Raw genomic sequence first — 25377 nt, forward strand, 5'->3', positions numbered from 1 at the left:
GTTGATTCTTAAAATGGCTTTACAAATTTCATGAGGGATAATTTTATACGGTGTGTAATTTTCGATTTTTATGCTTACATTTCGAAATCTGTTATTTCCTTCTCAGAAATACGTATTTGACAGACGAGAATCGATAAATTGGAACAATGTTATTGGAACATGTATAATTAAAGCAGATACAAATGTTGACTCTCTCACACATAAACACCTTTTCTTTTTATTATTTTTGCTGAAAAAAGAAATCAGAGAAGATTTTAGAAAACACTTAATTCATCTAACAGCGACATCTTTTGTCATTCTCCTGTAGTTGAGGTATTGAAGCCATATCCTTAACAGCGATTTTACACACTAGCTAGTCAATCTGTTTGTAGGTGATTAAGGAACCTGTAAATCTCACGCTTAGCTTTGATGGAAACCTTAGAGTCATGAAAGTATATATATATATATACGTTTATAATGTCTAAAGCTACAACTTAAGGCTTCTTTTAAGCCTTAGAGAAAAATGAAGGCTTTACTTGAGTAAATTGTTTACTTCTAAGTATTGTGTGATGTAGTAGTAGGTAATATATATATATACGTTCATTTTTTAGCGCCACCATTCGGTCATCTGCAGTCATTGCTTATACCTAGAACCGCTGTTCACTCGCGTTCAGTAAAGAACAAGCGCTCGTCGATGTCGTAAACAACCCCACAAGACATACTTTCTGATATTACTTAGGTGCTTTGTAACGGCACTGTCTTTCCTCGTGAAAAACGGGTTATTTGCCAAACACTGGTGGGCTTTATGATCGCCTTAAGCCAGATATCAACACTTTCAAGTGTAGACTAAGCTGTTAAAGGTGTCAGTTGTTGTTGTTTTTTTAATCAATTAGTCTGATTGCCAATGTAGTGAGAAATGTTGACATACACCAACGGCTTCTCCATTCTGTTCAGGTTCACTTCTAGGATGCTGTTATCAACCATAATAATCTGGCTGGTTCTGTTCACGAGATTACAGACAGGTAGGTGAGTTGGTCTTGTGGCAGGTGATATAAAAGTTAACAAAAATTCTCATACATATAAGACGAGTACATTTTATATAAAACGTATTATAGTTGACTATATTCCTATAAATTAAATATATATATATATGTATGTAGTTCAAATAATAATTTATCATCTTTAGAATTATGTACAATTATACATTGTTACTTTTTCTTCTCTGAAATGTTTTGTGGTTTTTCTAACAAGATGTGCTGGCTGTGGAAACTATGCATTCGAATCAGTGAGTTCTAAGAGCTAATCCCGCTGCTATCTTAAGTAAGGAAGCGCATTATGCTAACGTAGTAACAAACAGGGGAACAATGATTTATTAGTATAATGATGTGATTTATTTGTGGTGGAACATACTACAACAGAACACTGTTTGAAGAAGACGGACCAATGCTCTATCTAAACATGTAGCATGTTCCACCATAAATATATCACTTCATAACTTCACTACGTCGTTGTTTATTATGATGCTACTCGATGCCAACAGAAACAGCGTTATTGGATATGATTTGTAAAAGGTATTACGTCGCAGAAAATACATTCCCATGTCTATGTCAGAGTATTGTATGCACAATATATCAGTATCTTTCTAGATCAAGTAAAGTATCAGTTGAAATAAAAAGGCGTACGAAAACGACTTAGTCTCCATACTCACTAGTAGTTCAGTGAAAAGTTTGAAGGCTTAACCATAACTCTAAAAATCGGGTTTCGGTACTCTTGGTGGGCACATCACAGATAGCCCATTGTATAGTTTTGTAATTAGTAACAAATAAAAGTCTGGTGTATAATTATGTCCTTTGTGGTGTTTGGGATTGTGTTTGTGTGTTTTTGTTTGTATTAGCCCACAACAACACAATGGGATATTTGTGTTCTATTCACTACTGGAAATTTAATCTCGGATTTTAGCATTGTGAGCCCATAAACTTATTACTGATCCACAAGGGGATATGATTTCAATAGTTTAGACTGAAGTGTGTTATAATATACGAGTTCAATTATTCTTTTTCTTCTTCGTAAGGTCCTTAAAAAGACCATTTACACCTGGTACGTCTTTTTGTTAAAATTCTCTTTGGTGGAACACGAAACATGGAAGGTAGACAAGAGTGTTTGGGAATAGGAAGTTGTTGGTTTTTTTTTTTGTAATTGTTTTAAATTTTCACAAAAAGTTACACAAGGACTGCCTGCGCATGTCCCTTTCTAATTTATAAAAATGATAGACTGGACAGAAAGTAGTTGGTCAACTACTGTCTCTCGCTGAGCACGTTGACCACTGGGCTACCCCCGGTCTAAGCTGAAAGTGAATGATGCTATTTCCACGTGTAAGGTAGATAGAAATTTAAAATAATCGTGGTTATGCTCTCTAGAAACTCATTACAAAGCTAGTTGTAATATAGCGATCTTGTTTTGATACAGTAGAGTTACATTGTAAAGGAACGTTTTGTAACAAGGCCTCTGAATTCCTCACCATCTTATCATTTTGACTCTTTGTCATTTATTATTTTGAATTTCGCGCAAAGCTACACGAAAGCTATCTGCACTAACCGTCCCTAATTTTGCAGTGTAAGACTAGAGGGACGGCAACTAGTCATCATCACCCACCGCCAACTCTTGGGCTATTCTTTTACCAACGAATAGTGGGATTCACCGTCACATTATAACGCCCCCACGGCATATTTGGTGCGACTGGGATTCGAACCCGCAACTCTCGGATTACGGACTCTTTGTTCCGTCTATCGAATTCATTTTAGAATCTTTATCTGTTCACTGTCGGTTATTATTTTGGACTAAAAATTTAGTTGGCAAAATTATAAGTTTATCAAAGTATATTGGAGAAGACAAAGTATGCGAGCATATTTGGTGCGACAGGGATTCGAACCTGCGATCCTTAGGTTACGAGTCGAGCGTCTTAACCATCTGGCTGTGCTGTGCCTAATGGATAGTTAATCGGAATTATTTAAACGTTAATTTAACACTAACAGTTGTCCTCGAATAACACCAGACGTTGAAAAAATACAACACCCCAAAATATGAAAAACTGCTTCCGCTGATCAAATACCAGCGTGGCTAATTGGTTAGTGTGCCCGAACTGTGAATTTGATGTTTTATTGTTCACGAACAGTTGCTGCCAAAAGGCGTACTGCACTTGGGTGTCATGGATGCATCATATGGGCAGTGGTCTCACTATTCGGTCAGACAAAAGTAGCTCACGAGTTGATCAGTTGTCTGTCCTCTACTAAAGCAGCTCTAATAGTAAATTGACACACAACGATTTATAAACAGGTCCGATATGGCCAGGTGGTTAGGGCGCTCTACTCATAATCTGAGGCTCGCAGGTTCAAATCCCAGTCACATCAAACCTGCTCTCACTTTTAACCATGTGGTCGTTATAACGTTACAGTCTCACTATAGTAGAAAAGTAGTCCAAGAGTTGGGAGTGTGTGATAATGACTAGCTGCCTTCCTTCTAGTCTTACACTGCTAAATTAGTGACGGCTAGCGCAGATAGCCTTCGTGTAGCTTTGGGCGAAATTAAAAAAATAAACAAACGATTTATAAGCAGACGGTGTGGGTAATTTAGCGAATATATTTTCTAATCAGCAAAATGAGATTGATAAAAAAAAATGGATAGAAATTGGACACTGATACGTAATGGGTATAGAAAATTCAGCCAGTAAAAAGAAAAGAGCTATCATACGTGATATAGACAAATGTAAAGAATTACAAATCGTTTTTTTTGTTTGTTTGTTTCAGACAGATGTGATTTCATTTAGAAAGTAACTCATGTTAGAATATCACATTTCCCGCATGTATTTTGCTTTTTTGTTGTTGTTGTTAAGCGCAAAAGTACGCAATGGACTACCTGTGCTTTGCTCACTACAGGTATCGAAAGTAAATTTTAGAGTTATTGGCTCGCAGACTTACCGCTGAATCATGGGAAGGGGACAAACGTAGTTTGCATGTGCAATTTATAAGTGAAACTTTGTGTGACTTTAGTTATATTGAACTTATGTTCTGCACATATCTGTGACCACTTTTGTTTTCATTCATCTTTATTACTGGTTTATTTAAACAAATGTGGCATTACATGAGTTACCATTTGTATTAAGTACTTTCTAATGAATAATTAAATATAAAAGGTTGAACAAGTTATATTAAAATGATTTTGGATTATCACCACATCATTACAGTCCTCATTACCACGGCAGGTTATACGCCATCTGACAACTGTGCATCTTGACAATGGCCTTACAACATTGTTTCCTTTGGAATATGTTCCTTTAAAGATTGTGATATCCAAAACACCCCATTCATCCCTGCACTCTTTCCATTAATCACATATTATACTAAGGCGACAGCTTTCCAACATCACTTTCAACAAACGAGTTGTACTAGAATCCATATGTATTGCTTTAGGCGAGTTGAGTGGTTTGTTTTGAATTTCGCGCAAAGCTACACGAGGGTTATCTGCGCTAGGCGTCCCTCATTTAGCAATGTAAAACTAGAGGGAAGGCAGCTAGTCATCACCATCCACCGACAATTCTTGGGCTATTCTTTTACCAACGAATAGTGGGATTCACCGTTACATTATAACAACCCCACGGCTGAAAGGGCGAGTATATTTGTTGCGACGGGGATTCGAGCCCGCGACCCTCGAATGATGAGTCGAGTGCCTTAACAACCTGGCCATGCCGGGCCTAAGAGTTGAGTGGTATATACTCGTATAGAATGGTATGAATATTCATTTCATTCTCCGGCTGCTTGTGGTATGCAACACTTGAACAGTTGGGTAATATGGCCGGAAGCCTTACCTTTCTGAACCCATATCTTTCATTGGTTTCCTAATAAAAGAAAGCTAGTCTACTTCAATTTAAGGATAATTTAAAAATATATATATATCTTAATTTACTTATGTTTCTACATCGGATGTGTGCATTTATATTTTGAAATTGACTTATACAAGCACTTAAAGCACAAAATGCATCAAAACAGGTTAGAAGTCGCTTTCTTTTGACAAGGTAAGTTTATTACTAAACACAATCCAGATATCTATTATTACTAAATATAAAGGAATAAAGTTGTTTTTTTCTTAACAGGCGAAATATTCGAATAGCGTGCATGTGTGTACTTTGTTAAAACGTTACTTGAGCGAATCAAGTCACTCAGATAAATTGAAAACTTCTTGGTTGCGCTGATTAGATGTTGCATGTTGCGCAAAATACACGTAAGACGAGAGTTATTTACTAAAATTATAAACTTTATTCTATTTCTTTTCTGTCTTTTCGAATAGCTCGAAAATTGCAACTTGTTCTCAAGTGTATAACCATAATATTAATAATTGAATAATGAGAGAGATCACATTGCGCAGGTGTTTTTGGAAAGCTCTCGTTTCTGGCTTCGTATAGGATAAAACCCAGGTAAATAAAATGTGGAAGCGAATATAAAAAGTAAACCCTCCATATTTTCTACTTATCTTATAGTTACATACCAGGAATATGTCGCAAACAGTCACACACACATATTACTAAACAGGCAGTAGTTTTCATGTGTTTCGTTCATTGGTTTTAGTTTCTTTTATTTTTACATACTTCGTATATGTCGTATCCAACGTTCATTTCAGTAGAACACTTATGTTCACTAGAATATAAAACATACGTGCCCATACAATCTATAAAGTGAGAAAATGTGTTGTTGTAACATTATCTAAGTACACTTTTCGAGATCAAAAACTTGCGAATGGAGCTTACAATACATTATTTCCCATTAAGTTTCTATTTTCTCTCTTATCATTCGCTCATAGTAACAGTTTCTAGACTTACGGTTCAGTTTATTTCTTGTATCTGTGTCAAACCTACCAGCGTTGTCTTCCGCCGTCTCTGATTTCAGAGTCCTGATCAGAGGGAGTGCAACCTATCACCCACCATCCACGCTAAAGAGTTTTCTTTCACTCATGAATTACTCTCATACCTTAAAGTGTGATGAATAGTTTTGGTTTAATTCGTCAGCTTCCCAATCCAATAGCTTATTCTTATTTTCAATAATTAATATTTGAAATATTATACTTACTATGAAACTTATAATGCACTCTAATATTTTCGGTAATGTCATTAGTTGCATTTAAATATCATTAATAATGCTATGGAGAAATATCATATATAAATATATATACACACAATATGTTTTATATAAACACATAACATTTGCCAGTACGTCATATTTCTTATTTTAATACTGCTATCCTTTAAGCCTTCTATTATGGTTTGATGTCGTTCTCTAAAACACACACCTTCTTATCTCATTTTATCTTCAAATTGTTCTTATTTGTTATAGAGCACAAAAGGCTGCCTGTGCTCTGCCCACCAGGTATCGAAGTCCGGTATTTAGCAGTGTAAATGTGCTATCTTCTAAATAAGACGTACATCCGTGTTTGTTTGGTATGAATTTCGCGCAAAGCTACACAAGAGCTATCTGCGCTAGCTGTCCCTAATTTTACAGTGTAAGACTAGAAGGAAGGCAGCTAGTCATCACCACCCATCGCCAACTCTTGGCCTACTCTTTTACCAACGAATAGTGGGATTGAACGTCACATTATAGCGCCCCCACGGCTGAAAGAGCGAACATGTTTGGTGAGACAGGGATTCGAACCCCCAACCCTCAGATTACGAGTCGAGCGCCTTAACCACCTGACCATGCCGATCCTTTATTTGTTGTTAAGCGAAAAGCTACGCAATATTCTATCTGCCCTGTGTTGTGTTAAGTACAAAGCTAAATAATGGCTATCTGCGCTGTGCCTACCGACGTATCGAGCCCAGATTTTTATCGTTATACGTTTTGCGTTCATCGCTGAGCCGCGGCGATGGGATTTAATATTTCGTGTCTTGTTTCTCAGATGTAATCAAGTTTTAGAACGGTCACACCCAGTAAATTAGTCACAGACACATACTTACCTATTACGAAATTCCAGAACTTTCGTTGCCAGTTTTACAGATAATTATTTCATTCTTTAATCATTTCTATAACATGCTAGATCAATGTGATATACTAGTTTGTGTGCCAAGTCGAAAAATCTGAGGATTTATTGTTCGCGCCCCGTTTCTCTAAACCCGCCTTTCATACTTTGGAGCCGTAGATACGCGACAACAGTGGTGGTTAAACCTCATAATTAGGTCCAGACAAGGATGGTCTAAAAAAATAGCGGTGGGTGTTGTTGACTAACTGCCTTCCATCTAGACTATCAGTGCATATTACTAGCCACTATGCACCTACAATCTTGATGCAGCTTTGCGCGAAAAAAACAAAAATATAATATAATACCTTTTAAGCACATTTTACTCCCGATCGTTAACCACGAATATTTTAAAATATTACAGGTTTAGTAATTTATGAAGAAATCTTTCTTGTAAGTCATTAAACATAGAGTCGTTAAAATCTGACTCAGAATTTGAAGTCATTAGAGAAATGAAAATGTTCCGATGATTAATTAGTTTCATTTCCTCAGTATAACTAAGTACATTAACACCTCATTTTAATCATCGTTTTATGGGGGGGGGGTAGTAAAGTGGAAGTTTGTTGGAAAGTAGTTTATTGTTACATCTTTAATTTTCATGTCGGTAGATATTTGAACTAAATCTTCTCACAGTTTCATTTCAACTGAATTGGCATCAGTTTCCAACGGAACACGTGAATTTTTATTTGATTTCTATGCCTATTTGTTTGAATATTTAAAAATAAAAGACACTGCCATGGTGCTTAATTAAATATAATAATTGCTTCTTTCAGCCTGAAAATGAAATCAGAGATTAAGGCGTCCGGAAATAATATCTGCGCGCAATGATTTCCGTTATTCAATACCAAATGGAAAATGTTTTCTATTCCACTCGTACAGACGTTTAACGGAACGGCAAATAGACACACATTCCGAAAAGTCATTTGACAGCTTTTCTCATTAGCGATTTGTAATTAATAAAACACCTGTGCACTAATAGCATTTCGTCGATTTCAGCTGGTATTCATTAAATGCCTACAACGGCGCCATCCGGCTGACAGCAATCTCATCGTGCATGTGAATAAAGATTGTTATCTCTCGCTGCGCATGCGTAAAGAGAGATGAATTAGCATGACAATTAGAGTCTTTGGGCTTTAATCCGGTACCAATGCGTGATCATTCAGAATGGAAGGAAACGAGGAATCTTAATTACAACAAACAAAAAACTGTTAATCTTATATTTAAAAAAGACAACAACTGTTTCATATGCTCGAGATTTTCTAAGTTTGAATATGATATTGTTAACAACTGTTTCATATGCTCGAGATTTCCTAAGTTTGAATATGATATTGTTTCGTAATGTCACCTCTTTTTCTTTTTTTTTTGTGATATTTCAGAAACAAGGCGTTCGCAAATACGTAAATATTAAAGGTACACAAAAAGGTTTATTGCTCGTGTACTCTGAAATAGATAAAATACTAATATAAACATAGGGATATCATAGTATTACCGTTGTATCTGCCGTACAATTCCACACCGTGTCTTTGAAAAACAGGATAAATTTCGCAGCAAGTACTGAATCTTTTATTGTTTATGTGTTTGTTTTTGAATTTCGCGCAAATCTACACGAGGGCTATCTGCACTAGCCGTCCATAATTTAGCAGTGTAAGACTAGAGGAAGGCAGCTAGTCATCACTACCCACCGCCATTTCTTGAGCTACTCTTTTACCCACGAATAGTGGGATTGACCGTCACTTTATAACGCTCCTGCAGCTTAAAGGGCGAGCATCGTTTGCGTGACGGGATTCGAACCTGCGACCATCGGATTACGAGTCGAGTGCCTTAACCACCTGGCCATGCCGGGCCCTAATCTCATATATATCAAATACCAACACTTGTAAAACATCACCTTTATCCGTTGTTGAGTGAGTAACGAAAATTATAGAACTCAACAACAACGAATTTGTCTGTACCTTCAAAATGCATCTACTCTTCCCTCAGTTCATCAGTCTCGAAGTAATTCTTAGTAAAAACTACGCATGAAAGTGAAATATTATGGTAAACAGAAGTACATGTGCACGTTGAAAAGAGTGGTCTAGCAAAGCCAGATGGTTAGGACGCTCGACTCGAATCTGAAGATTGCGGGTTCGAATCCCTGTCACACTGAACGTGCTAGCCCTTTCAACCGTGGGTCGTTATAAAGTCACGGTAAATTCCACTGTTCATTGGTAAAAAAGTAGCCCAAGAGTTGGCGTTGCGTGCTTTCCCTCTAATCTTACACTGCTAAATTAGAGAAGACTAGCACAGATAACCCTCGTGTAGCTTTGCGCGAAATTCAAACCACACAAAGACGCTGAAAGAGACTTACATGGCACTCTGGAGCCCTTTTATACTATTTCAGGTCAGGTGGTAGAAAACAGTGTGAACATTCCAACACAAGCGTTCAACTCTTTCGACTGTACAGAGGATATTTAATACGTTTATTAATATTTTTATTTCCTTAACCTTATAAACATAAATAAAAATGTGCGTTAAAACACCAAAATAATTTAAATCAATGTTCGTTTTTATGGTTCATGGACCATTGCAGTAAAAATACACTCTTCACTTCCAGTCACGAGCGTGTTATAAGAATGACGGTCAAATTCCACTTTTTCATTGGACAATAGTCGGTGAAAGCTGTTGATTGGCTATTTGCCCTCTAGTCTATCAGTTCAAAATTAGGTACTACTACGAGCAAATATTTCTGGTGTTGTGCTGTTTGCGAGATAATTCTGAAATAAAAAAAAGAAAGAAATTGCTATGATTATGTTATCTTGTCTGTATGCTCACCAGAACGAGAAACAATATATTTTGTAGCTTGACAACTGTAGTTTGTTTTATTTATAAATTTAATGTTACGTCGCTAGAATTCGGATTTCAAATTCAATGGTAAACAGAACACAGCCAGCCCATCATTGTGTAGTGTTATGGTTAACAAGAATCAAACAAAAAAAAAATAACTTAATGTTTCATATTTTCTATATATTTATTGGCACAGCAGTAAAATATAACATATTTCTAACTGACGTATAGTTATTCAAATATTATTTTTTACTCCGTAAGAGGGTGTTACTGTGTTTACCGAACGTTTCAGATTTTCTGTTTTCCGAGAAAACTAAAATGTGGAATTCACAAAAAAACAAACACAGAATTGTTGCTTGTATGAGTGACAATTTTAGGTTTCTCAAAACTGCGTTGAATCCATATTTTGTTGGATTTTTTGTCTATTCTAAACGTATTGTTTTATAAACTATTTTTGTAGATATATTTTTGGTTTTTACACTGCATCAGCTTACTTATCAGAGGTTTGATTTTTGTTGGGGTTTTTTTTAATTTCGCGCAAAGCTACACAAGGGCATCTGCACTAGCCGTCCTTAATTTAACATTAGTCAAATGGTTTGTAATAAAAATGTTATATGGATGACATATGACGCATTGCGGACGAATCAATTTATAGTTCTTAATAAGTAATGGACGTACATTGTGATTTCATTGAGATGCTTGCTCTCTTAGTAGGAACGATTGCACGTAATCTAGTCACAATATAATAACCTTTCTATTAAGCCTGATCTGTATTGTTTGAAATATGAGGAAGTTCCTTTCTGCTGAATAACATTTCTTAGACCATTACAACCACTACTTAGTAAGTAACTACAGATTTTCACTATACACTAATGTTCCTTCAATAAATACATACCTCACTGCATACTACCATACCTTCAGTAGATACATACTACACACTAGTATTCATTTAGTAAATACAGCCTTCACTATCTATAAGTATTCGTTCAGTAGATTCAGACCTCACTACATACTAGTATTCCTTCAATAAATACAAATCTCATGATATACTATTGTTCCTTCAGTTGATACAGACCTCATTGCATACTTGTATTCCTTCAATAGGTACAGACTTCACTACATAGCTACTAGTTGCATACCTTATTTAATACTAGTATTTTTGTAATTGCATGTTGTTTAATGATTTTTATTTTTCTCGACAGTGATAAGTTTTAAGGACGTTTTTTGTCTCAACGTGTTTCATTGTTTGGTCGTTTCTGACTGATAGATACTTCTGTTTGGAACTTTAACAACATTAACTTAAAACACTTAAATTGTACAAATCTGTTTTCTACTCAACATTTTAGTGATCGTAAGACGACAATAACATGTCGTTAAACATATATCCTTTCGAACAAGGCAGACACAATCAGCTAGTTGGGGGGTAATTGTGTTTATTACCTTCAAGATTCAATGAGCCAGCCAGTCAGTTGACTCGCTCTTTTCACGGGCTTCCCGACCACGTTTATTAAATAAAGAATGGCTTCTGAAAGTTGGCATGTATCAGCTTCAACTCACACCAGCGACACCAGATTGATTGAAGCAATTGATTTAAAATGGAGGGACTTTTAGCATATCAAAAATGTTAGTGGACTTCTAACACCAACTTAATCTGGCAAGTCCTTGTAACGGATTTAGTATTATATAGTTGTTTTAATTATCTTTGCTTGTTTCAGTTTAATATATATTTAGGAGAACATGTAACTTATGTTGTTAAATTTGTATTGCAAAAGTTCCGCCTATTCTCTAAATTTATAAAGGATTTTCGACTGTGGGAGACTCGTCCGAAATAAATTGTAATACGCAACATCATATAAGTATATACATAAAAATACAGGTGAAACACCGTATTTACTATTTTATAACCAAAAGCTGTAGAAAGGGAACATAATGAACTAAGAGATCCGACGAACAAAATGATTGTTTTTTGACACACCAGAATCGCTTTTGTACGAAATACTTATAACTATAATTTATGTGTGTGTTTTACGTATGTTTATTAAGTTCGTTATAATAAACATGAGATGTAATATATTTTATCGGTATCTACAGTGTTTTTCTCTTTGAAAATGTATGAGTCAAGCAAAATGATTTATTTGTAGTTAAGCTACACGATAGAGTAGTTTTTATGTGCTTGCTACGAGTTAGTTTTTAGCGTTACAAGTCTGCAAACTTACAACTATGCCACTAGAGTTCAGACAGAAAGACACTAAGTTTTGATAGCCACACAGCCGCTTGAATATTAAAACTACGGCTATGGACATTTTTACATGGATAATATAATATTTTAGCTTAGCTGTACTCGGACTTAGTCTCGAAAATGGACATAACGAAGTAATGATGCAAAGCTGAATTTCTTATTATTATTATTTATTTAAAAACGGCCGGTATGGATAGAGAAGGCACTAATAGAGGAGCAAACAACGTTTCGACCTTCTTCAGTCATCGTCAGGTTCACAAAGAAAGAAAAGGTTACTGACCGGTAGCTGACCACATGTTTGAAGGCAGTTGTGTAATTGAGTGTAGGAATGTAGAGGGCGTGCTTAGATGTTGGATATATTTATTAATATAGGTATAAAGGTGTTCCTTTGTATTGTTTTATTTTGGGCTTGAGTTGTTGTATAATTAAGGCTTCTTTAATTTTACGTTTGTTTCTCGTCATCACAGATTATTATTATTATTGTTAGAACAAACTTGATGTGCTACTTGAAGTGTAAATTGAAAAAACAACAACATGGGAACGACAATGTTTAGAATCAGCAAAGTGCTTCAAAGAAGAGGATTACTCTAATGTAGTTAAAGCACCTGTTTGGCTTCACTTTCATTATACGGTATAAATCACCTGCCTGATAGGCTTCTCTTTCATTGGACAGTATAAATCACCTTTCTTGTGATTGGTTAATCGTAACTTAGAAGGATAATTGTTGTTAAATGATCTTTGTTTTTCTCGACAGTGAGAACTTTTAAGGAAGTTGTTTCTTTCATCACGTTTTATTGTTTTGTCGTTTGTGCTATATAGCGATGCTGCATAGTATGCTATATAAGTTGTGTCCACCTCAGAGTTATGATCGATTCCCAATGTTAGATCCAGCACTATGTCATTGTAATCGTCATGAATTATTTTAATTCAAAACTTGCAATCCAGTTAACTCTCCATTCATTAAATTATTGGTTTATCTCATTCGTTCGAAATAATTTACTTCGCGTAAAGAAAACAAACAAGGTAAATTTCTAAACTTAATTTGAAAAGATTCGTTCGTATTTTCATTGTTGTTAGTGCGAAGTTACCCAATGGATTATCTGTGCTCTTCTCAACACGGGATTTTTAGCGTCGTAAGCCTGCAGATTTGCCTCTTGATCTACTGGGAGGGGACGTTAAAAAAAGAAATGGGCAGAACAAGTGGAAGTTTTTAAATGCACGAGCCTCACGCACGTGCCCTCATCACAGCATCCTAGAAAGATGTGAATGAAATTTCATTTCTTTAACGGTTTTCAACAACATAATAATTACTATACTGTATTTATGTTGTTTGTAAGGAATTGTGTATATATTGTGGTACTTTTGTGTATGTATTATGTTTTAAGAAATGTGTGTATATTGTGATATTTCTGTTTATGTATTATGCTTAAAGAACTGTGTGTATATTGTGATACTTCTATGTATGTATTATGCTTAAAGAATTGTGTGTGTATTGTGACACATAATGTGACACTTTCGTCGATATGGCACATTAATGGTCAGTTAATTTTTTTCTATGCACATTACCCGCGATAAGTGATCGATAAGTCGTTACCCAATAATAAGAAAAGGCTTGTGTAATCTACATTTTTATTGGTCTTTGTTGGTGAAATGAGCACATAACTTTATTTTTTATAATATATTTTAAGATGATTAATTTGAATCAAGTTGACTGAAAAACCTAGTTCTCCAAGGTGTCTCTTGTAATATATTGTTATACTTTTGTTGTAATTTTATATAGGTTAGGCTTTTACAAATTTTAAATTTGTGATTCTTAGAACTAATCAGAACCGAATGAAAATCGAGGTCAAAATATGCGTTTAAGTTAAATATGTGTGCTTTCTTATAGCAAAGCAATATCGGCTTATCTGCTGAGTCCACCTAGGGAAAACGAACCCCTGATCTTAGCGTTGTAAATCTCTAGACTTACCGCTGTACCAGCGGGGGACACTAAATGTGTGGCAATACTCAGTGATGTCGAGAAGCAATACGATATAAGTATCAAGTCGTGATATGATTTGATATCGATACATCGTCAAGTACGATTTATGTATCTCCACGAAATACGGCAGACTTTCAGTAAACATTACAACTTTTACGTACAGCCTAAATCAGAACTTCTAATAAATTATTTTTACTAAACGTTAATGATTCAACAAAGAAAATGAGTACTTACTACTACATCTTGTCTTCATTTATTTTATAAAAGTAACATAACAAATTAACAATAACAAAATAGTGATACATTAACTGTTTGAATTTTTACTTTTCTTTCCAGCTGCTATTTAGTTGATTAAACCTGAGAGTTTGAAAAATCACTGTAAAGTGTGAAGTACTTGATTAAGACAGTGTCAGTAACGTAGAGAATAAACTACAGACAAGATTGTCAAACTCTGTAATGAACTGTTGGTAAAACTTATGTATCTGGATACGATACATATCGACTACTTAGAAACGAACCCCTAATTTTAACCCATAACTGCAGCTCTTCAAATTAGCGCAGATTCTTTTGCAAGCCGACACCGTATGCAGGAAACTTTCATTTAACTACTGGAGGCAGACCGTACTCTATACGGGTTAGAATGATTTGATTCTCTATAAAATATAATTTCGAATCACCAGTAAGACTCATAAAATAAAAGTAAAAAGGTTCATGCTTTCAGTTCTAAGTAAAATTGTCTTGGTGGTGAGGGCGCTAGACTCGCCATGTTAGGGTCACCGTAGGTGAACACGCTTTTTTCTTTCAGCCGTAAGGATGTGGCAATGTGACGATCAATTCCATTATTTGTCAGTAAAAGAGTAACCCAAGAGTTGGCTATGGGTTGTGTTGAGTCTAACCTATCACTTCGAAATTAAAGACGGCTAACGCAGATAACTCTATTGTAGCTTTGCGCGAAATTTAAAACAAAGTCAGAACACCTTCATACAACTTCACAGTATTTGCCACTATTACATACACAACTAATAACTCAATACTTGTTAGCTTCTGCTTGGAGAGGTGACTTACGTTCTTGTAACATTATTATTTTTATCAATATAAACGTGAAAAAAATTTTAATTTGTTTAAGATCGATACAGAAGTAGTGATTTACTTCGTATAAGATAAATAACAAAAACGGTGTTTATCTCCGTGTAAGATAAAAATAAAACTGGTGTCTTACTTCGTATAAGATGAATAACAAAAACGGTGTTTATCTCCGTGTAAGATAAAAATAAAACTGGTGTCTTACTTCGTATAAGATGAATAACAAAAATGTTGTTTTACTTCGTGCCCTCTAGTGGCTCAGCGGTATATCTGCGGATTTACAACGCTAAAAATCGGGTTTCGATACCCGTAGTGGGCAGAACACAGATAGCTTATTGAGTAGCTTTGTGCTTAATTTAAAACAACAACAACAACTTTTCACTTCGTATAAAATCGATATCATCGTATCATCGCTCATACTTTTTAAGTACGTCAACATCAAACTCGCCATTTTGAAAATGATTTTATAAATTGTACGGCCCCTAAATTATGCAAGTGTGCTAAACTACAAGTTTAACGTCCGCTGGGGTTCAGGTATTGTCGTCGCTAACTTTAAAACAATGTGTTTTATTTTTAATAATTGTAATTCTTAATATATCAGTACAATGTTCCTTAAAAAAGAACTAAAATACATTATTGAACCTGAAATAGCCTAACATGCATCTTTATCTGAGAAAAAGCTTTCTAAAGCAGGCGTATCTTCTCTGTAGGTGGTATTTTTGTATAGTGTCGTAACTCTAAAAAATAAGGTTTTAGACGTGAGTGAAACGAGTCATAGATTTCATTTAAAGGCGTGCTTTAAGTGGTAGTTAAACACGTGCAAGTACATTATTACAAAATATACAACCTTGATCCATTTCAAGACATCTCGAAGCTAATTACTGCTGTTCCACTAACTAGAAAACAGACTTTCTACTTTAAATATAAAAGAGTTTAATCATATTTTGCAAGGGGCTCATTTAATTTATTGTTCCAGCCAACCAGAAAAGGCGTATTCGTTTATAATTTAAACATGAACATTTATACACCTAAAGGAATGGTTTCATATCGGAAAGTTTGTAGAGCGCGTATGAGTCTAGTCTGACAACCAGAAAGTGTTAATACCTACATTAAGACGGGTTCTGGGATCAGGCTTTAGATCCTTACGTTCGTATCTTTGGGGAGAGAGGGAAGAGGTGCTCTTTAATACCCCTTTCTCCCTCTAGCAGAATTTTTACAACATGCAAAGCGTCTACTAAATGGTTTTTGTTTGTTTGTTTGTTTGGAAATTTCGCACAAAGCTACTCGAGGGCTATCTGTGCTAGCCGTCCCTAATTTAGCAGTGTAAGACTAGAGGGAAGGCAGCTCTTGGGCTACTCTTTACCAACGAATAGTGGGATTGACCGTCACATTATACACCCCCACGGCTGGGAGGGCGAGCATGTTTAGCGCGACGCGGGCGCGAACCCGCGACCCTCGGATTACGAGTCGCACGCCTTACGCGCTAGGCCATGCCGGGCCCTACTAAATGGTAAACTTACTATATGTGAGAGTTATGTATCTGTTACAGTCTATAACCTTTACCATATCCATGCTCAAAATATACATTTGTTAGCTTGGTGTGTATAGTCGTACACATTACAAACAATTACATACATTCGTTTCCTGATTTATGGCGGGTGTATTAGATACAAATAGACCATAATTAATTTGCTTTTATTACAAACTTGTCAAGTAAAATCTCTATTAGATAGCCTGTTGTTACTTATAAAGGTCATATTAACTGGAGAAAGGTATTTTGGCATTTTCATCAAGTATGATGCAGCGAGACAGTGACGGCAATGACTTATTCTTGTTCAGATATTTTGAAAAAATAATTATACGAGAATTGTAAAAACCTGACGTTCATTGGCTGTATATACGTGTAGGAAACATAAGATTGTGGTTCTTGGTTCTTTATAATCTGCTGTAAGTATACAGTGTTGTATGGGTTGTTGTTTTTCGATTAGGGTTGAGGTGATTTTCACCCATGCTGGAGTGGCATGTGCGATTATTGGTTATACATACTGTTTGTATATTTTGATAACGTTCTGTTTTGAGGTTCTTGAATTGTTACGTAACTGGTTCTTGGCTTTGTGCATGTATCTTCGTGTTTTAGTTTGGATCTGGTTAATATGGGTTTTTCAATTTAATATATAATTTTATCTGATGCCTAAGAGTTTAGCTAATGTAACGTTCAGGAGGAGTGGACCATTTTAGTTGTTTTTTAAAGCATTTTTATTCTTTTAGAAATAAGACTGTGTAGGTAACGTTTAATTTGTTTTTGTGAATTTCGCCTAAAGTTACACAAGGGTTATCTGCGTTAGCCGTTCCTAATTTAACAGTGTAATACTTAGAGGGAAGGCAGCTAGTCATCACCACCTTCTGCGAAATCTCTTGGGCTACTCTCTCACCAACGATTAGTTGGATTGACGGTCGCATTATAACACTCCCACGGCTGAAAGAGTGAGCATGTTTGGTGTGACGGGGATTTGAACCCGTGACCCTCAATTACGGGTCGAGCACTCTAGCCACCTAACCATGCAGAACATATTCAGTGATCTTGAGATTTGGATGTCACTTTTGAGGTTGCTCTGGCGAAAGTTTAATCCACAGATAAACAGATTTTTCTTTTTTTTTCCTAAACATAAAACTTGCATTCGTATCAGATACCGAGAAATTATACCATGACGAAATAAAACGAATATGCTTGTTGTAAGCATAAGATGATTAAAACTTCATATTCATTCAAGTTCAATCTTTATCTTCTTTTAAATTATACATTTGAATCGTACTAATGACCCGTTACACTATGCTCTGGGTACCGTTATACCCCGGGGTATCACGTAAAGCCATCCCTCTGATGCGTGTTGTAATTTGTACCTCGCATCCAGGATGACACGCATAAACTTAACGACCTTCATATTGATGTTCAGCAGAACTGTGGAATTTCTGATTGCTGCTGAAAATGCTAACCGCCACGCCACGCTCAGCCCATAATTTAGCGTTATATTTGACATAAAATTAGATGTTACAAACTGGTAAGTTGAGAATTGTATGGCTACTTGAGTAAACTATTTTGAATTTGTAAACCTATTAATACTACAGTTGCTGTAAAATACACATGGATTCCATCGAACCTTTAAACATAATTTTTTAAATAACGTAAGCACTAAAATAGACTTGTGATTTTGTTGTTTACAAACCAAATTATGTCGTAATTAATTCCACTAGGTACTTCTAGAGTCCTCTACACACCTTTTAAAGGAAATTATCGTTTTGTTGTTGTTAAGCAATAAGCTACACAATGAGCTACCTGTGCTCTGGCTGCCATGAGTATCGAAACTCAAATTTTAACGTTGTAAGACTGCAGACTACCGCTGCGCCACCGGAGAGCGGAAAATGAGTGATTTCACATAATTTTTTGTGCTTGCAGTAATAAAAAATATATATACAACATAAAATTATTCAAAGTGATATAACGTGGGAATCTCAAAGGTAGTGAAGTGAGATGTAAGTAAACATAGCGATAGTTTGGGGGTTAAAAGGTTCACATTTTGTTGATTGATACAAAATGTGTCATATAATAATTCTGAAGAGTTAACTATACACATATCACACGACACTAGTAACTGAAATATTATCTATAAGTGATTCCTAACAGTGAATAACAGTGATTCCTAACAGTGAATACCAGGTTTGTTGGCAATTTATCCAGCATTTCTCCAGTTATAAAGGATGACAGGAGAGACCCCAGAAATCACATAGAATAGTCAGATACAGATTCGTACAGTCACCCACGTCACCCCTGTAGGGCCATTAGGGTAACGACATGTTTGGTGACACTGAGTCCAGAAGTTCGCTACTAATAAACTGTACACACATAGAGTTTTGCCAAATCACGTTACCTACTATGATCAAAACCAGAAACAAACCCGGTCATTAGCATAATTAACTTAATATATTGTTTTCACTAGAAATATGCAAAGGTCATAAAAAAACAAAAAAACGAATAATGATTAGAGTGCATTGCTGACTTATCTGTCACGTGACTTGCTGACTGTTAGCACTAGATATCTTTGGCTGTAATTTTAATAATGCCTAACACATTACGACCAGCTAAAGAGATTTAGCTGATTCCTAACTACATAGACTAATAATTATAATAATAAGTAATATACAGTAAAAATATACTTAAATAAACAAATATAAATAAAACATTATACATATATGTATTAAACATTTTAGTCTATACTGTTGAAGAAATTAACATTAAATAATCAGTACAATATAGATTATAGTCCACAATTTAGTAGATATTTGAAAAACGTTTACCTTAAAGCGGTTGCGTGTTGATTAAAGCAAACTAAAATATAAAATATAAAATTTAGTTTTATTTATAAAAAGGCCTGGCATGGCCAGATGGTTAAGGCACTCGACTCGTAATCCGAGGTTCGCGGGTTCGAATGCCCATCACACCAAATATGCTCGTCCTTTCAGCCGTGGGGGCGTTATAACATGATGGTCAATCCCACTATTTGTTGATAAAAATAGCCTAAGAGTTGATGGTGGATGGTAATGACTAGCTGCCTTCCCTCTAGTTGTACACTGCTAAATTAGGAACGGCTAGCGCAGATAGCCCTCGTGTAGCTTTACAATCAAGGTGCATCAACCAATTCATTTCCCTCCAAGTTTATTTCAACATTTCTTTACTGTTGGTCAGCTGGACTACAATATTCTATAAAAAGTTCCACAGCATGAGTTGATTAATAATGGTATACTCTTCTGAACAGGCACTGTGACTGGAAGTGATCCAACATTGAAACTATTTTGTGACATTTGCGGTTTTCTTAATCCAAACTAATTATTAAAGAGTAGTTTTGAGCAGCATGTCTGCTGAGAAAGATGAGATCTTGAAGACATTATGACATTATTGTAACATTCAAGAGAATATGACATTCAGTGAAGTCTGTCAAAGCAATATGACATTCAGTGAAACCAAGTGACTTTTACATTTAGCAAAATCTGTGAAGTGAATATAATACTTCAACTGATGAGTAACTAATGCGGTGTTAACATTCGACAAAAATTGTATACTGATTAATTCGTAAAATATATTAACACGTATACAGTACGAGGCGATTTCGCGTCTACAGAAATTAAATCGTTCTATAATTTAACCATAAAACAAATTTTTCACCATCATGATAACAATTAGCTACGTTTGCCATATAAAAGTATTCGACGTGTCAGAAATGTAAAAAGAGAGTCATTACAGTTTTTTTTTAGAAAATCGCGAGGGGAAAAGATTATTTCAAAGGGGAAATATTCGCGAAGACTGTACTTAACCGAACATGCCTTTTGAAGAGGTGTTCCTTTTATATAAACGGACTTTATTAAACAGCGTATATAAATCTTATTGCCATTGTCAATAGAAAGAATGAACTATTTTTAGAATAACGGATATTTACTTTTCATATACCATTGTTCAGTGCTGTGTGCTTTCTCTGTCTCAGGATTCGCAGCGAGTGATGACATTAAAATGATCTCCGTTACAAGATACGATACTTGTCTTCTCACAGGAGAAGAGAAATTAATTTATAATTTTCCTTGTCTTCTCTTTCCTGATGTAAATGTTCTGCTGTACTTTAATTCTACCGCGATCACGAAACTGAACACGTGAACTATCGCTGGTCGCGTAATTTAAACCTTTCTGGCCATAAACAAACATGGAATGAACTCGAATACTGCCCACCCCCCGGTGACTCAGCGGTATGCCTGTGGACTTACAACGCTAAAAACCGGGTTTCAATACCCGTGGTGGGCAGAGCACAGATAGCCCATTGTGTAGCTTTTTGCTTAATTCAAAAACAACAACAACTTGTATACTAGTTTTATGACCTGTTTCTTGAACTTTATTAGGCTTCAATTTTGTGAATTGTACGGTGTTTGATATTCTTCACTTTCAGGTTTATTTGTTTCTGATGTTAATGGTACGTGAAAATGTAATGCTTAACAAGTAAGCGGTATTAATTGAAAGAATGAAATGTAAAATGTTTATATTAGAAAAATCTGTGTTTTATCTTCTGAAGACATTTGGTAACGACGCTAAATAAAATATACCTAGATCAAGAAATAAATTATAATATATAATTATAAGACGTTTGGAAAAATGAGAGGGCGCGGGCGTAACATAGAGTTCTGCTAAACTTGGTAATGTTACTTTTCTTTTCTCTTCAACCTACTGGAAGAATGAAATCTATTTTTCAAAAACGTTACAATTACAGGTTTTTATCAACTGTACTTTTAAGGCGCATTTTGTCTTTTTATATATTTTTGTATCATAGAAATGTTTGTAAAGTTTTAGTTTCAATTGGCCATAATTGGATGTTTCGCATAACATCAATATTATTGATTGACCAGTTATTATTATTCGGCACGTTTCGATAGTTTTAGAAATCATAGCCCTCGGCTGTGACATTTCTGTGAGTAGGCTACTAGACGAAATGTAAATTAACTCTATCTAATTCCTAAATAAAACTTTTTCAGCAAAAATTTCTATTTCTGATTCTTGGCATTCTGTAAAAAAATAATAATGTATTAATTAAATCAATATGATTTAATAAAAATATTGGAATAGCTACTTTAAGTTATTAACACTCAAATAATATAATAATTGACTTTTCTTTAGAGTTATCCTACTAATTTGTACTAATTATTTACAGTTCAGTCAACAGATAAGAGCCCGAGTCAATATAATTCTGAGCAATTAAGAGTTTATTTATATTTTCATTAACAATTTTAGTGAATTTCGCAATTAATTCACATAATGAAATGTCCTCATGTCCCGAAGTTTTCAAAATAAAAAGGATGTAATTAAAAAAATTAAAAAATGCACTTGTAACTTACCGCCCCTTGACTGAGACAGCGGCGTGTCTACGGATTTACAACCCTAGAAACCGGATTTTGATACCCATCGTGGGAATAGTCCATTGTGTAACTTTGTGCAAATAAACAAACAAACAAACTTATAATTCATAATTTAAAGCTATCTTTACTTTACTATTAAGCCCGGCATGGCCAAGCGTGTTAAGGCGTTCGACTCGTAATCCGAGAGTCGCGGGTTCGAATCATGCTCGCACCAAACATGCTCGCCCTCCCAGCCGTGGGGGCGTTATAATGTGACGGTGAATCCCACTATTTGTTAGTAAAAGAGTAGCCCAAGAATTGGCGGTGGGTGGTGATGACTAGCTGCCTTCCCTCTTGTCTTACACTGCTAAATTAGAAACGGATAGCGCAAATAGTCCTCGAGTAGCTTTGCGCGAAATTCAAAAACAAACTTTACTATTACAAACTGCTCGTTTGATTTGTTTGTTTGTTTGCCGAGCACAAACTTGTGCAATGGGTTATCAGTGCTGTGATCACCACGAGTATCTTACCCTATTTTTCCCCCCGCTAGTACAGCGGTAAGTCTACGGATTTACAACGCTAAAATCAGGGGTTCGATTCCCCTCGGTGGGCTCAGCAGATAGCCCGATGTGGCTTTGCTATAAGAAAAACATCCTAATTTTTATCATTATAAGCCGTCGGAATTATAGCCAGCGCCCCTTAGTGGCTCAGCTATACATAGATTACAACTGTTAATGCGCAGTGTGCGTTTACACACAATGCCTTTACGTTAAAACTGGTTTTGCGAATGGTATTTTCCTTCAATAAGTACAGGGTGTCCCAAAATAACGTTTACGCTCTTTGGATCATTATACCTTGCCTTCTTTATTGATTTTAACAATGAAACAAGATACATATGATAACCAAAGGATTTATTTAAAGATTTAATACTGAAATCAAGAGAAAAATAACAAATACAATTCTTCCCAAGGAAAACTCTCCTTGATTGAAATTGTAAAATGTCACAATTTGCTTGCTTCACTTCAGGTATTCAAACTGAAATCCGTTCTGCTCCTGACACGTCTCATAACGGGAAGAAATGGAAGTGCTCGATTGTAAGCTGATTATCCGCCATCCTTGGACACAAGTCAAATCTGAAACAAAAGAAACGGTTTATTAGCTGTACACAGTCAAAGAGTGTAAACGTTATTTTGGGACACCCTGTATATCCAGATAAAAGGACCGACATGATTATGACATTAGGGGCGTTTAACTCGCAATCTGAGGGTCACTAATTCAAATTCCCGTCACACCAGCTTCTTCAGCCGTGGGGGCGTTGTAATTTTCGGTCAGTCCCATTGTTCCTTGATCAAAAGAGTAGCTCAAAATTTGGCGGTGGGTGATGATGACTAGCTGCCTTCCCTCTACTCTTTCACTGCTAAATTATGGACGGCTAGTCCTGACAGACCTTGCGAAGCTTTGCGTGGAAATCAAAACAAATATAAATTTAAATTTCTTAGCTGATTCTCGGTACTTAAAAGGTTTACGTCAATCGAATTATAAATGGGGTAAATGTTTCGATTGATTTTATATACATAATTCAATAATAAATAGGGTTAATTATTTGTTTGGTTTTTTAAATATAATCCAATAATAAATATGCTTAATCTTTCGGTTGGTTTTATAAATATAATTGGAAAATTAATAGGGTTAATGTTTCGGTTGGCTTTGTATATATAATCAATAATGAATAGGGTTAATGTTTCATTCGGTTTTATAAATATAATTATGTAATGAATAGGGTTAATGTTTCATTCGGTTTTATAAATATAATTCAGTAATGAATAGGATTAATATTTCGGTTGGTTTTATAAATATAATTGAAAAATAAATAGGGTTAACGTTTCGATTGGTTTTATAAACTTAATTGAATGATGAATATGGTTAATGTTTCGGTTGGCTTTATAAATATAATTGAACAATAAATAGGCTTAGTCTTTCAGTTGGTTTTATAAATATAATTGTATAATTAATAGGGTTAATATTTCGATTGGTTTTATAAATATAACTGAATAATGACTAAGGTTAATGTTTCAGTTGGTTTTATGAACATAATTGTATAATTAATAGGTTAATGTATCGGTTGGCTTTATAAATATAATTGAATAATTAATAGGGTTAATGTTTCGATTGGTTTTATAAACATAATTAGATGATGAATAGGGTTAATGCTTCGTTTGGTTTTATAAATATAATTGAATTATTATTAGGGTTAATATTTCAATTGGTTTTATAAACGTAATTGAATGATGAATATGGTTAATGTTTCGGTTGGCTTTATAAATATAATTCAAGAATGAATAGGGTTAATGTTTCGTTCGGTTTTATAAATATAATTCAGTAATGAATAGGGTTAATGTTTCAGTTGGTTTTATAAATATACTTGAATAATTAATAGGGTTAATATTTCGGTTGGTTTTATAAATATAATTGAATAATTAATAGGGTTAATATTTCGGTTGGTTTTATAAATATAATTGAATAAAAAATAGGGTTAACGTTTCGATTGGTTTTATAAACATAATTGAATGATGAATAGGGTAAATGTTCCAGTTGGGTTTATGGTGAAGAGGGTTAATTTTTCGGTTGATTTTATAAATATAATTGTAAAATTAATGAGATTAATGTTTCGATTGGTTTTATAAATATAATTGAATAATTAATGGGGTTAATGTTTATTTTGGTTATACATACTCTTCAAAAAAAAGAAACGCAAAGGCAAAATATGAGACAAATTGGTAACAAGTTTATTCCGGGTAGTTCTGTATGACATGTGTGAAACTTTGCACATTCACAGCTGAACATCCAAAGTCTGCAAAGGCGAAGTCCACGCTCACTAGGTGAAGTTTAACGTCACTCAACGTCAATAACGAGTATGCCCCCCGTGAGCATCAATAACTGCTTGGCATCTCCTGCCCATGGAAGCGATGAGATGATGAATGACATCCTGTGGAATGGCTGTCCACTCAGCCTGCAAAGCTGCTGCAAGCTGAAGTAGAGTCTGCGGTTGAGGTTATCGCCGTCGCAGACATCGGTCCAACTCGCCCCAAAGATGATCGATGGGGTTTAAATCTGGTGATCTGGAGGGCCAGGAAGAACGTTGATGTTGTGGTGTCTCAAGAAGACAGTGGTGAGTCGGGCTATGTGAGGACGGCCGTTGTCATGTTGAAAAACGTCGTTGACGTTCAACATGATGGGTTGCACATGGGGCCTAAGAATCTCGTCGACGGTTGCGTACGGTCTGATAGGA

The 25377-nt window shown here is 35.2% G+C and overlaps 1 protein-coding gene across 5 annotated transcripts in view; it reads left to right on the forward strand.

Moving 5' to 3' along the window:
- Nucleotides 1-635: 635 nt before the first annotated feature.
- The window catches only part of LOC143243012 (cell adhesion molecule Dscam1-like), a 118745-nt gene continuing 94003 nt past the window's right edge, over nt 636-25377 (forward strand). For 3 of the 5 annotated variants that reach the window (XM_076486652.1, XM_076486653.1, XM_076486654.1), the window contains exon 1: nt 636-1001. In XM_076486652.1, the coding sequence (XP_076342767.1) occupies nt 896-1001 (106 nt within the window). In that variant the 5' untranslated portion in view covers nt 636-895. The remainder of the gene's footprint in view (nt 1002-25377) is intronic. The other 2 variants (XR_013023716.1, XM_076486655.1) reach the window with 1 other exon arrangement.

The sequence above is a fragment of the Tachypleus tridentatus genome, chromosome 2 (genome assembly GCF_004210375.1).
Source record: "Tachypleus tridentatus isolate NWPU-2018 chromosome 2, ASM421037v1, whole genome shotgun sequence".
NCBI lineage: Eukaryota > Metazoa > Arthropoda > Merostomata > Xiphosura > Limulidae > Tachypleus > Tachypleus tridentatus.